Raw genomic sequence first — 15,352 nt, forward strand, 5'->3', positions numbered from 1 at the left:
TAAACATGAAAAAATGTGGTTTATGTTCTGGTTCCAATGATAAGAACAACACATTCTGAGGGGTTTTTTTATTGTGTTTTGTTTTCAGGGTGTTCTCAACGTGCTAAGAGAGTTGATGTATTTTTCTGTAATGCAGTATTTTATATCCCAGAGCTGCTAACTCAAATTCTCTTTTTGCTCCTCAGATTGTTTTCGAAGTGGTCACTTCAGGTCACCCAGGATATGTGGCTATTGATGAAGTGAAAGTTTTAGGACACCCATGTAGTAAGTACCTCTCTGCTATTTCAAAGCCGGCCAGCCCTCTAAAATGAATGTGCCACTGTGCCTCAATAAATGTGGAGCAGAAAATGCAGAAAATGTCAGAAAACAATGTCACTGCTATAAATACAGGCTGAATATGTACGAAGTGTTGGTAGCATTTGAGCACTTGCACCTTACTGGCTTTAAAAAGTCTCCTACATGCACCTTGTGTGTAGTGCTTGGCTTAAGCCCCAGAGCCGAGCTGGCCCATTTAGTGACTTCTTCAGAACAAAAGTCATCGAGATTTGTTGACCAGTTTTCTGTGGCCATCAAAAATTCAGTGCAGCCATAAGTTGAGGCATTAGTGAGAACTGATGAACAATGCAAGGGCTGAATATATGTGATTTTTTTTTCCCTGAGGCTTAGAAGGAAGAAAACTCAGATGGCTGAGGCTTTGCTAAGCAAGGTTACTTAGGGTACTTTCCCAGGTATGGTACCTTGGGTTCACAGCTCAATTCATGCACTGTTTTACTTGCTTATGTTTCAGATATGTTTTCTTATACCATTATTTAGGGTGCCTAATAAACTGTCCTAAGTTCTTTAAAAGTTGATGTTAAAACTTTATAAATTAAAGCTATAATATAGTAATCCAGAGGCAACCAGAGGGACAGTTATATTATTAATTCACATATTTGCTATTTGTTAAATAAGGTGTATTAAGGTCATAGATGGAATTGTAGATGTGGGAAAAAAGATACCGACTTCCATGTAACTGCTCACATCCCTCTTGTACCATATGGTACTTGTATACATTCTTCATGGCTTGTAAGAAAGACCTGCGATTTAAAATAAAAAGGGGTTTATTATCTAGTACTAGAGCACCTCATAAAAATAGTTCTAGTGTTAGTGTCAAGAAGACACAGACATTTCTTCAAATGAGGAGACAGTTGTGCAGAATCAGCAGCTCTTATTTCTAAATCACTTAGTTCTAATAAACACAGCAGGATCTCGTGTTGTTAGGCAGTATTTGTGCTCCTGCATTTTGAATTTATATCTGTGCTTTGGGTAAGATAAGTCCAAAGCAGCATTTTATCAGCTTAATAATTTTTCTTACGCAGCTTTTGAGAAGTTTGATCTGTGCATTTGTACCAATCAATTCTCAAAACCTGCAAGTAGCTGTTGTTAATACAGAAGCTGAGTTATACCCCATAGTGCGTGGAGTTCTAATGTGACAGTGTTGAAATGCAAAAGCTTTAACAAAAAGTTCTTTGATGGAGTAATTAAAATGCTAGAAGTTAAGACATCAAACCAGTTACATTGTCTACAAGAAAATTGAAAAAGTGCGAAAATTGGAATAGAACTACCATGTGTCTAAAACTTTGCAGGATGCCTAATGGTATTCTTTCTGTATATTGCCAGAAAAAAACACTTTTTGGAATTATTAACTCTTTAAACAAAAAATGAAACTGGAAAAAGATTTGCTAGACAGTTGCCTGGGAAGTACAGACAAAGACCAAACAGAAAGCAAGTTACGAGCAGGTAGAACTCAAAGGGATGGCTTGTGGGCTGTGGGTGCCTGGGGCTTTTCGTCTCTGTATGTGTGTGTTTGTTACTCCAGTGGAATGCCACTTGGGGCATACCTGGTTATTCTGAAACGATAGCCTTCCAGACTTTAGGAAGACTGAGAAAAAAAGCAAGTGGGGTAAAAGCAGGCAGCAATAGTTTAACAGGCAAAGAAGAGGATGACTTCGTCCTAAATTTGCTGTCATAACTGGGGAGTGTTTAAGAAAAAAAAAAAGCATTATATGGAATGAATTTGCCATAAGGGCAGTTATCATGAAAAGATTTTCTCCCAAAGTTAGATATTGATTTGGGCTATCCTGTTCTATCTCTTTCTTTCTATACTGCCTTGCACCAGATATTAAGTAACTTTTTCTTGAATTCTGGTAGCTGGTTGTTTATAAATTCCTTAAAACTACATTTTCTCCCAGAGGTAAAGTCTTTTAAGAAAAATGTCACCAACACTTTAAATACTTGTGATGCCCTGCAAGAATCTGTATGCTTGGTTTGCCAGTTCATTGCTAGTACTGACGTTTCCATGTCTGAACCAATGTTTAGAGCCTGGCTAATCGGCTGATACGGACAGTGCAATATAACCCCTTGCCTCCAGTAGGATTTGAGTGGCTGGGGAGCGCTGCCTTTTCAAGGATAACCTTTTGTATCCAGTGTTCTGGTTTTCTGTGTCATGTGTTTGACTCTTTCCACATGCTGCCTTTCCCCTATCAGTGGACATAGTTCTGGCTTTAATACCTATTTCATTTCTAGGTTACTTTTAGCCATATTGCTTTAATTTTTACTTGGAGTGTTCTCTCTTTCTAAATGCAAAACAAATATTGTGTATGGAGAATGCATTGTGTTTGGGTGTTTTATTCTGCAGGGTAGCTGAAAAGAATTATATTTAGAGAATGCAGATGAAGTTGGTCAGAAGTGTTATGTTAGCATTTTAGCTGTTGGGTGTGCTATATTTTGAAAGCATCTCCTCTATAGATGCTGCACCTGGTTAAAAAGAAAAACCTGTTTCCCTGACAACATCACTCAACTTCTTACTGTTTTGTCTAGTTGGTAGTGTAAGTATCTAATAGTTTTTTGTTCAAAACATAATTAGTTTCCAATATGATCTTTGTTAATAGAGTGTTATTGCAACAGGGATGCTGAGCTAAGATAATTTACACAGCAGGAACAATTAAATAGCACCCTTCTCTTTGTTCTTTCCCCAGTATGGAAGTGAAGCAATCTAAAACATAATGTGCAGTCAGTGATTTGAACCTTTTAAAGCAGGGCTATTTAATTTGCTCAGTGTATTATTCATAGCTGGTACCTCCAAGTTGCATAACTGAAGTGCTTGATCTTCTTCCAACAGCAAAAACTCCCCATTTCTTGCGTCTTCAGAGTGTGGAAGTCAACGCAGGACAGTTTGCTACTTTTCAGTGCACTGCCAATGGTGGAACAGACTCAAGTGACAGACTCTGGTTACAGGTAATTTCTTTCATTCCTAATGCACTGAGACCTGGAGGGGAAGGGGAGTTCATCACTGAAAGGAATGTAAAGCATGAAAAATGATAGGACTGTCTGTTTCATCAATATTAGATTTTATAGCACCTTTGAACTGCTGCATGGTAGGTGTTCTGCTGTAGAAATTGATACTGGAAGAATTTGCTCCCTTGTTTCAATGGGATGCCTTATTAAAAAGAAAGGTACTGTTTTTGTGCGATCGTGAGTAAAGGCTAAATCCCCAAGGGGAAGCACGTGACTTCCTGGTCATGTCTGTGTTGTGCAGTGTTACCCACAATGATTTTCTTGGCTTACCTCCATCACTAGTTGGTATTGTCAGCCAAAACTGCATTCTCAGATTTTAAGTCCAGGGAAGACAAGATTGACAGTCAAATCAGACCTTTTGTATTAGAGAGGCAAAGTGTTCTACCTACGTACATTCAGTCCATAATTTTTAATTATTGAGTAATGTAGCTTCTAGATTGGTGACAAATCTTGATTTAAACACTGTCTCCAGCTCCTTTTCTTTCAGTAGAGACAGTCTTCCCCTTATCCATACGTGTAACCTTGTATAAAAACATGCACCTTACTTGATCTTGGTAACGGGGTTACAAATTTAGCTGCTGTCTTGCTGCCATTGTTTCAGAGTTGTCTGTTCTCTACAGCAAGTAACCTGTGTTTGGACTTAGCTTTAGGGATATCCTAACTTCCAGATCCCTTTGCTTTCCACACATGAAAAACAATATGCTAGAACTGGGACATTGTCTGTGGGAAGGAAATAAGGATGCCTAAACCAATGCCTCATGGCATCACTCAGATGAAACTGCAGTATGAGGAGAAGGAGAGAGAGGAGAAATTGAAGCAATAGTAACAGGTAGAGATTAAATTCTCTATTCTGGTTGTTTAAACAATTCCAGGCTTTTACTATAGTTTTCCTTTCTCATTGCACTTGGTGCAAAATTTCCCCAAGCATTTCAGAAATTATTCATTTTAGTAGGACAGGTTGAACAGCTCGGTACTTGAAAGAAAACTAGAGCTTTTAAAATGGTTTTACTTAGTTAAGTGCAAAGACTCATATTTATCTGTATATGAATGATGAACTGTTACATCTATCCAGAAAGAAAGAGCCTGATCAGATAAAGTAGAAGGCATTGGAAATCTTTGGGTTTTTTATTAGGCCTGCATGGGTATTTTCAGCCTCTGTGCTGATACAAGGCTGATAGTTCTGTAACGCTTCAGCCTTTTAAAGACAGTATTGCAGTGCTGAATTGGTAGAATTAAACTCCTCTCTTTCCTAAGCCACTGGGACTTTTGAAAGAAGGATTTTTCCAGTCATGAAAAGCATTTAGCATGTATGGGAAAATAATGCATCATTATTTCATCAGTTATAACTTTTCCAGGACCGGTGAACTTTCTCATAAAGCTCTTGTAAAATCAAAGATAAAATTCAATATAAGGAAATCCTGATTCAATGCAACTCTTCCATAGATTTCAGGACACTGTAATTTCAGCTTGAACTTTTTTTGCAAGAAATCTAGAACACACATAAATTCTCTGCATGGCTAGAATGTAATTTATTTCAGAAATTAAATATCCTTCAAAATTTTATGTAATATAAAATCATTCTTCTAAACAGTAGCAGCGATTCCAGATTATCTTTGCTGACATTAAATAAGTGATTCCTTGTTTGCACATGGTTATGAGATTCTTTTTTTTCTCTCTATGAAGGATAAGAAAGTAGTGACAGATTGACTTGTTGAGGAATTTCATCTGCCTGCAGGGCCACTGTTTATTTATCCTGCCCATATAACTACAGATCCCTCTGGTAATCAGCCCAAGGTTGTGCAAATTCCAGGTGTTCCTTTGTGTAAGGACATTTAAAAAGTTGACAGGATCTCCTGCATAGCTTGGATTTGTTTTTGTACTTGTTTGCCAGTTTCCACAGATGTCTGCTGCAACTTACAGTAAGCCTGATCAGACAGCTCCACATGTGGGATGCTGCAAATCAAGGCTATGGTGAGATAGGGTTCCCAACAGGGTTAGTTGTGTTGTAGTGTACTAGGTCACTGTTGGGTAAGAGATCCCCAGGCCTTGCAGTTCTTCATCAATCAGCTGAGACCATCTGGTTTCAGGGTGTGATGTGGAGGAATTTTGTAGACACCTGCTTACAACATCTCATGATGCTGCCAGAGTACGATGAGTAAAATCTGTAATAGCTATCACAAACATGCTGTCTTCTACCTCATGTGACTGGTTAAATGGACATGAAAGATCCATTTGGTCCTGGTAGCAGTAGAACCAATATTCAACTACAAAGTGTCTTAATAAAAGACACTAGAGCCAAAGTAAAATGATCACCGTTCTCTGGAGACACTTAGGGTAGTGTTTGGGTAACAGGAATTCGGGTTTTAGGAGTGTTCTGAACAGGACATGCAGTCTCTGTGATACACCTAGTTTCTCCACCAGTAATATTATGCCATTTCTATCATCCTTCTGAAGGTTTGTTTCCTTAAATTTATAAAACCTTGAGAGCTAGACCATAGTAAATAAATAATAATTACGGTTGTGTGATGTTATCAGGGGCTTCTCAGCATTTCTGCCACAGAAGTCACATCAGGAAGCCTAGTCTGTTTGAATTTGGCAATTCCAAAATACCATGAAATAATTACTTTCCAGTAGCTGTCATTTTTGGGTTTTTTTTTCCCAATTGAGATTGTTAGTCTGAAGTACAGACAGGTAAATTGCCAGGGTGAAATCACAAACACACCAGATTCAGTGATTTTTCTGCTTGTTTCCAGCTCTATAAGAATTTTACTCCTATGTTTACTCCTATCTCTTTTATATAGTACCTCTCAGGTTGTATGCAACAAAATACTTCAAGTTTAGTAGTACACATTTTTCTAGTGAAAAAAATATTTTACTTTTTATAGTCTATTCAACTGTGAGGAATGAATGTTCCTTAAAACAAATGAAAAGTGACCTGGTTGGTTAGTTTGGTCTCCTTCCTTGTCTTTGCTGAGGAGCTGCTGCAGATGGCATAGATGTTCTTAGTTTGATGATGCCCAGCCTTGAAGCAATCCGAAGAGAAATCCATAGATTGTATTTTATTGCCCTCCTTTTTTTTTTCAAGTCTATCCCACTCTTATTCCCTATGGAATGTGATGTCTGTTAATTTATGGAGCATTATGAAACGTTTTGGAATTGAAAGGGTGACGGGAGAACCACCATTTGCAGGTTAGCGTCCCAAATTAGACCGCTGAGCCATGAAATTTACTTCATGATGCTGTGATCAGTATTTTACTCTTTTGGGAGAGGGAAGAAAGCAAGCTGTTTACCTGTCCCATTGTGTGGTGCTTCACAAGAAAAACAATTCTCCTGCTCCTGCGAGGCAGCCGTGCGCCCCGGTGCACGGGCTGTGATTGCAGCCTTGTCAGGTAATTTGACAACAAATTACAGGCACTTTCAGCGGTACCATTTCGAGTTAAAGTCAAACAAAAGGAGTGAAGAAAACAACGCAGTGTCGTGCAAGTTTGTGGTTGTAACAAGTGTCCAATTAATAAGGACATTGGCTGGATTGTATGTTTATAAATTCATGTCCTCATTAGCTTATGTTCCAAACATAAACATACCTTAGAAAGAAATCTGATGACACTAATGAAGGAATGTTTATAATTAACAGATGTGTCCCATCTGCTTACGTTTTCTTTATCACATCTGTGGACAACACAGGTTATTGTCAGCAAGAAATAACTTTTCTCTATTCCATTGAATGATTGAGTAAAAATGCCATTCCTCTGCTCTTCCCTGTGCTCCTATTGCAAGTGCTGTAGCAATTGCTGTGATTTTTATTTTTATTTTTAAAATTAATTTCTCCGTGAAACTATAGGCTCCAGAAGTTGACACCAACAGTAAGGTAAAGCCCTGGGGGCACTAAAGGAGCTGAGAATCCCAAGGGGTGGAAATACACTTCAAAAAAAGCCAACCCACACGTTTGTAGGTGGGAGCCCAAGTTAGAATTCGGGGAACAAATTAACATGTGGAACACAGTTAATGGTCAAGTGAATGCAGCTGAGACAATGCCTTCTGAAAGCTTGTGCTCGTTATTAGTATTTAGTAAATTGGCACAAGAAATGCAAATCTGTACTATAGGAGAAAGAGGGTAGAATTCTTTTTTTGGTAGTAACCTCCTTTTCATAAAATTACAGAATACCAGGCTGGAAGGGACCTCAAGGATCATCTGGTCCAACTTTTCTTGGCAAAAGCTCCATCTGGATAAAAACACAGCCTAGACAAGGTGACCCAGCACCTCAGCCAGCCAAATCTTAAGTTTCCAGTGTTGGGGAATCCACCCCTTCCCTGGGGAGGCTATTCCAATGGCTGATAGTTCTCATCGTGCCAAATGTTCCTCGTATGTCCAATCAGAATCTCCCCAGAGTAACTTGCACCTATTACCCCTGGTCTTTTTCATGTGACTCATGTAAGAAGGGAGTCTCCATCTTCTTTGTAGCCGCCCTTTAAGTACTGGGACGTGTTGAGGAGGTCACCCCTCAGCTTTATTTTCTCAAGGCTGAACAAGTAACATTCTGTGATTCTGAGATTCCGTCAGCCTTTCCTCACATGTCAGGATTCCCGCTCCTTTGACGGTCCTGTTGGCCCTTCCCTAGCCTGGCACATCTTTTTTTGTACAGCGAGGACCAAAACTGAACACAGTAACTCCTTTTGGTGCAGCCTTAAACATTGATAAAGCAAAGAGTTTCCTTTCCACCTACATCTTTGAGCCAGGAATCTAAACCATAGCTTGTAAATCAGAATGGAATTTAGAAATACGCTTACTTAAAACCAGGTGAATTTCTTCCAGTGCAAGCCCAAGGTATACACATACATAGGTTTTCTTCTCTGCAAATGTATGAAGTTTGAACTGCCATGTGTTGAATATTTACATATACAAATTACCAGGTTTAATAGTAACTACAGTTAGACTTATTATTGAGTGAAAATGGCTTTAATGTTAAAATTAATGTTTCCAAGACAGTGCTTTGGAAAAAGTTGTGCCTTTGCAGCCTTAGAAGTTTGAACTTCTCAAGCCTACCTTTTTTTAGCTACGTGTCAACATTTACTTTTTTTCCTACAGAATTCCCATCTTGTTCAGTATAATGGACATAACTCAGTTGAATAATAACTCCTTAATATGTGAGTTCCTTCACACAAGTGTATTTAGAGCTTCACTTTGCTAACTAAATATTATACAAATCAGTTTCCCATTCATTTTCTGATGGAATATTTTCAGGTAGTCATAGTGCTTCACAATGTTAAGTTGTTTCTGTGTGATGGATTGATACGATCTTCAGTTTCAGAGTTGAGGAACACAGACACTGGTAAACAAAAGCATAACATACTCCTTACTTTTGGAAACAGTCTCTGAGACACCTGGACCTGATTCTCTGCGTCTAAGGTACCAAGCACTTTCTGTGCTCAGCATCTGTTCAACTTAGTTGCAGTAAGGAGTGGCCAGTTAACCTCAAAGGCCAAAATTAGGCATGCAGAATATCAGTATACAGTTAGAAGAGTCCTGTGAAGAGTTTAAGTGACATGACATAAGGTGTCTCTGGCAGAGGCGCATCTGTTAAATCATGGAATGACAGATTCTGCAATTGGCTTGTTTGTTCCTCAGCTTCTATCATGTCCCTCAGCTTCTATCAAATGGGGTGTCAGTTTGGCAGGGTTGCTTGCCTGTTCCCATGTAATGTCTCAGTGTAGGGGAGGAGATAACCATCCTAGGAACCTGCCCAAATCCTTCCACACACCCTGCCTCCCAGGGAAGCGCTGCCTCAGGGCATGTTTCAGTATGAAATAGCTGTCCCCCCAGCACAGTAAGGCCATTAGTGCCAGGGAAAAGCACAGAGCCTTTGTTTGCATTAACATCTTCCCAAGCTCAGCAAAATGAAGAGATAAGCAGTGCAGCCAGCAAACTCTCTGACCTGCCTGAGAACTTGCCTCTTGATAACAGCTATTAGCTGCAGCACAGTTAAAACAAATCTGCCCTCGTCCCTTGCCTCTTGTTGGGAACAAAAAAGGACTGTGCTGCGTTGACCCTGCCTGAGCACCAGGTGCCCCCCAAAGTTGATCACTCCCCTCCTTAGTAGGACAGGGAAGAGAAGAAAATAAAATGGGGGAAAAAAACCTTCATAATCAAGATAAAGGCAGTTTGATAAAGCAAAAGGCCTCACACTGGAGCAAAGGAAAACTGAAAGATTTATTCTCTACATCCCATCAGCAGGCTATGTCCAGCCACTTCTGGGAAGCAGGGCTCCACTAGGCAGTGGTTACTCTGGAAGATAAATGTTGTAATGAGTTCCCCACACTTGCTCTTCCTTTCTTTTAGCTTTCTTGCTGAGCAGGCATCATATGGTATGGAATATCCGTTTCGTCTTGCCCACTCCCAGTCTGCTGGTGAAGTGGGAATGTTGAAAAGTGCACCTTGGTGCTGTGCCAGCACTCCTCAGCAGTAACCAAACCCCTGGTGTGCTACCACGACCTTGCTGGCTACCAACACACAGCACTGTGAGGGCTGCTTTGGGGAAAATTAACTCCACCTCAGCCAGACCCAATGCAACTGATTATAATGGATAATAGTGCTCTGTGGAGACAAGTTACTGGTTGTATGCCCTGAGAATCAGTACTGGGACATGTACTGTTTAACCTGTTTGTTACTGACCTGGGGAATGACAGAGTGCACTCTGCAAGTACACAGGCAGTACAAAGTTGGGAGGAGTGGCGGATGCATCCGACGGTCCGGCTGCTATGCAGCCTTGACAGGCTGGAGGAAGGAGCAAAAGACTATTGCTAGGAGGTTGAGGGAGGTGATCCTGCCCCTCTGCTCAGCAGTGGAGGAGACACATCTGGAGTCCTGGGTCTGGTTCTGGGCTCCCCAGTGCAAGAAAGATACCAATGTGCTGGAGCAGGGTTAAAGGGCTAGAGAATCTGATGTGAAATGACAGAGCTGGGAATCTTTATTCTGGAGAACAGAAGGATCAGGGGAGATCTTGAAAGGAGTGGAGATTACAGAGCCAAATTCTTCTCAGTGATAACCAGTGCCAGGACAAAAGGCAATGGGCAGAAGATGAAATCCAGGAAATTCCATTTAAACATAAGGAAAAAAAATTTGCTGTGTTCAAACACTGGAACAGGCTGCTTGGAGAGGCAAAGACATCTCCATCCTTTGAGATAATAAAAATGCAGCTGGATGTGGCTATGAGCAATTTGCTGTAGTTGACCTTGCTTTGAGAAAGGGTATAGGACTACATGGTCACCAGAAATCCCTTCCAAAAGCAGTTATTCTGTGAAAACAGTTTAAAAAAATCACTGTTCTCATTTGTAGCATTTGGCAACTTTACTGATAAGGAAATACCAAAGTGGAGTTTCTTGGGTGAAGTGAGATGGGTGCCTGCATACACACACTGGTTTTCAGAAGTTGATGGGATTTCTCTTTTTTCCCCCATTTCAAACTCTTGGTCTGTCTCTTCTGTTAATTTCTGTTTCTGTCAGTGTACGATTCTTATTTCTTCCTTCACTTCTGTCCGTCATAAAGGAGGAGGAAGGAGATTCTCAGCAACAAGAGCACACAGAGGAAACCCAGGCAAGCAGCTGGGATGGTGTTTTGGCTGTCAGTGAACACTGACCTACCTATTAAACCTCTGATCACACTCAAATTCCAGCATTTTATGTGGTAGGAGTAGTATGTAGCTAGGACAGTGTCAGAAATACAGAATCATCTGTTTGTGCAAAGGCTGCCATCTAGTACCACCTATAAATTCCCAGTAGTATAGGAACTGGCAAAAAGAAGCTCCTTTTCATATGATTTACAAAACTGAAATAAAGATGCAAAGAACAGGTACTTGGAAACATCTATGGAACAGTGCATTCTGCTATCTGTGTACCTCTGTTCTTCCTCGCTTACATAATTTTTACAGCATATTTTTATAAACATTTGCATACAATATTGTTTTACCTAATTGGGTTTGTGTTTATTTTCACTCTGCTTGAGGTTTAATTTGTCCAGACTGTCACAGTGGGTTTTTTAGGAGGCAAGCCTCAATTTTTCTGATTTTCTGAGCCTTGATAAAATGTGCTAGATGGATTTAGTTTAATTTACATATTCTTTTTCCCTAAAGAGAGTAATAAGAAAAAAAAGTCAGAAATCTCAGCTTTTGAAACATCAATTCAAAGTTTTTGTGGTTTTTTTTTTTAAAGAATGTTCACAATTATTAGAAATCCCATGCCAAACCTTTGGAATTATCTATGTTTACTTTAATTGTTCCGCTCTAGCTGTGGAGCAAATGTGTATACTACAGTGTATATTTAGATTGTATGAAATTTCAGATACATTTTTGAACATGTATACTGAAACTTCCAAACCATTCACTGTTAACAAAAGTGTTGTTAGGTTAGATGCTGGGCCTTTGAAGAAGACAAATGCATTGCTTATGTGAGAAGCTTTGTTGTGAACACTTACATCTCTTCCCTCTGGGCAGTAAGGCTGGGGCTTCATCACAGGCAGAACAATCCTTTTTTTCTTCTGTCTGCTGGGATGCAATCTCCCATCAGGGACAGAATCACAGAATCACTTAAGTTGGAAGAGACCTTTAAGATCATTGAGTCCAACCACAGCCTAACCCTGCTTAGTCCACCTCTAGACCACATCCTCCACCACAACATCTACATACCTTTTAAATACCTCCAGGGATGGTGACTCCACCACTTCCCTGGGCAGCCTGTTCCAGTACTTGACTGCCCTTTCAGTAAATAAATTCTTCCTGATATCTAACCTAAATCCCCCCTGGTGCAATTTCAATTTATTTCCTCTTGTCCTATCCCTTGTTACTTGAGAGAAGAGACCGACCCCCACCTCTCTACAGCCTCCTTGCAGGCCGTTGTAGAGAGCAATAAGGTCTCCCCTCAGCCTCCTTTTCTTAAGACTAGAAAGCCCCAGCTCCCTCAGCCATTCCTCATAGGACTTGTGCTCCAGACCCTCCACCAGCTTCGTTGCCCTTTTCTGGACATGCTCCAGCATCTCAACATCTGTCTTGTAGTGAGGGGCCCAGTACAAGAAGAGGGTAACAGTGAGGGGATAACACCAGCCAGGCTTTTCTGCCTGGGCCTACAGTTTTATTCTTGTGTGTGTGTTTAGATTTGATTAATCTTACTCTCTTACAGAAGAGAGTTCTCTTACAGAATCTTCAATTATTAGTGATATCAAGGACTATGAGAAATTAATTGTAGACTGTTCATGATAAATTGCAGTGAATATGTGAGAGAAACAGAAAGACATATTGAAATCAGTGTATCTGTGAGATGTTTTGACTTGTTTTAGTGATGTTTTTGAGCTGACCAGAAGAAACTACCCAGCCCACTGTTTTTATTAGCAAACTATGCACAGGTGAATTTACAAAATGCGTTTGGACTGTGGTAGGAACGTACAGTAAAGGTGACTTTCCTCCCTGGACACCACCTTTTCCTTCATAGGTTAGTGTCACTGAGGCTGAGTGGCACATCAAGTGCTGTGTCCTCTTACCACTGGCATGACTCAGTGCTGAGATTGCTTTAGAACTAAACTCTCAAATTCAGGGAACTGACATACTTTCAGAAGTGTTGCAAGTGGGATGCCTACCTGTCATCCTCCTATTCTTGCATCCAGGCACAATGAAGTCTTCCCTCAACAGTACTGTGCTGCTTGGGCTGGTTCTTGCAGGGGATTTCTGAATGTTCCCTAGAAAAACGAACCATTGAATAAACAGAAAAATAGAGGCCAGCTTGCAAAGTCAGGGCCCCACTACCATCTCTGGTGGATGTTAGGCTGACATCGTACTTCCACCTGCTTCCTGTGTTACATAGTTGGGGTTCAGAGAGATACTGTGGCTAATGAAATGTGCAGCTGAGGAAACTAAAATGCCTAATGATGCAAAAGGTACTCTGAATCTGTATTCTGGCATTACACTACTTGTATGTGATGATGCCACTGTCACAGCAGAGACCAACCTGAGCCTTATGATCTTGTGCTCAGAAACACTGCAGAAGGCTTGGCCAGCAAAGCTCCTTTACCGGGTAAGCCTTCCGATCCACCCCGACTGCCCTGCCTGGCACTAGAGCCAAATATGGGTAACCATGGAGAAATGGCAGTGTGTTTTGTTATTTATAATAAAAAAAAAATGAAGATAATGGTAAAATTAAACTTCACTCCTATCCTCATGAACTAGCTCCACAAATCCTAAGTGATATGGATACTTAAAATGTTACCCAAAATACTTGATTTCTGTGAAAATACCTGATGGAAACAGCTGTGAAATTTTACATTATCATGTTAGTCAAAATCTTTAAATCAGAAACACTTCAGATCAGTGAGTACTGCACTCCACACTGGTAGTGATACCCAAAAAGGAAGCTAAAAACTTTGGTGGATGTGAGCAAATTCGATTATTTTAATTCAAGAAAACTAAGCAACCCTTGACACAGTAGGATAGAGGGGAGTGATGTGCTTGCCTCTGCAGTGGTGCTGGGCATCCATCAGTTTGCAAGGATTGATGGTGGGTGTTGTCAGGGGGTGTCGAAACAGCCGGAGCTGACTCAGCTCACCTGGGCTGGATGCCTGGGGAGGTTAACTCTGGCCTGGCCAGAACCAGGACGGAGGTGTTCTTCAGCAGCAGTCCAGCAGAGGTGGATGCTGCTCTGCCAAGAGTGTGCTTGTGACGCTAAAATATGTGTTGTGTTTTCAACTAGTATACCAGCTGTTCCTGCTCATGGATGGAATGTGGAGTCCAAAAACTTTCAATATTTTAATACTGGTATTAAAATTTTTGTCTTTGAAAAAGACTTTTTATCACAAAAATATCATTCTCACTCCTCTGTCTCTTTGGTAAACTCCTGTGACCAAAGGAGGTTTTTGGGAAAAAAGTAAATCTGAAAAATTCATGAACTGCAGCAGTTTTGCTTTTAGAGGTACACTGGAAACTCTGTGAAATTCACTGGGACCTTGGTTACTGACAACAGGGCAAAACCTTAAGACAGGTGGAGACAGCTTGGCACAGTCTGTTAGCAAGTAACCTGAAAAACTAGTAGACTTCGATCCTCCTCATTTGCTGTAGATGCCCTGTTGCACCTTTATTTTTGGTCACCAGCGCCACCTAAGAAAGTCATTGTTATCTTTATTTAACAAAACTTGTACTCTGGACAAAAAGCTTCAAGTAACAGGTAGTTATTTCTTCTTCTTTTTCCCCCTGTTTTAGAACTGTGTTTCAAGTATTCAGAAAATACCAGGTACTAATGAATGATCATCATACATTGATGTGCAGAAATTTTGCTTACCCGCAGATATTTCTGGCTATATCTAAGTTAGAGGGGATGCACGTAAACCTATCCCTCTCCTCTATCCATATCCATCCCCACATATGTTCTCATTTGATGAAGTGACCCATAAGAAAAGTCGTTCTGGGGTTGCCTGTATCAGTCTAACCCTTTTGGTATTCTAACCTGAATTTGAAAATGAAGTGACCCAAGTAGTGTTCTCTCGTCAAGAAACTCCATCTGATTTTTTAATCTTCCATTTATTCTGGAAGGCTGTAGTACATAGTCATTAGCAAAACTTGGGGTTAGTGGAACAGTTGACCTGTGCCACAGTGGGGCTGGATAAACGCAGCTTGCTTTTAAAGAGAGTGTTAGGTTTGTCTGTTTCTGGACCCTGAAGACGTCCTTGCTATGAAGTACAGCTCAGCAGCAGCCAAATCACTTAGAGACATATACAAAGTAGGCAATTGGTGAAGTAAATTCAATAAGCTTTCTGTGCTGTGCTCTTGGACCTTTTGGGAGAAAGAAACAGTGACCTTTACAATGAATCTTGTAGTTCAAATGTACCAGCTTACTGCTGGGAGGTATCATGCTCAAATTGGAGTTGAATGGAGGCTTCTTTTATAAGACCAAGGGCTTTTGAAGCTGTTTTGAGGCAAAGAGAACCAAAATAAAAATTAAATTACATGAAACCCAAAGAGAAGATGATAGGAAGTAGACAGAG

The 15,352-nt window shown here is 40.4% G+C and overlaps 1 protein-coding gene across 1 annotated transcript in view; it reads left to right on the forward strand.

Moving 5' to 3' along the window:
* The window catches only part of PTPRM (protein tyrosine phosphatase receptor type M), a gene marked incomplete at its 5' end in the record, with an annotated part of 481,602 nt that overhangs the window by 166,215 nt on the left and 300,035 nt on the right, over positions 1-15,352 (forward strand). The window contains 2 exons of the mRNA XM_084260019.1: positions 186-264; positions 3,161-3,276. Of these exons, the coding sequence (XP_084116145.1) occupies positions 186-264; positions 3,161-3,276 (195 nt within the window). The remainder of the gene's footprint in view (positions 1-185; positions 265-3,160; positions 3,277-15,352) is intronic.

This window comes from Gallinula chloropus, assembly GCF_964237585.1.
Source record: "Gallinula chloropus genome assembly, chromosome: 2".
Taxonomy (NCBI): domain Eukaryota; kingdom Metazoa; phylum Chordata; class Aves; order Gruiformes; family Rallidae; genus Gallinula; species Gallinula chloropus.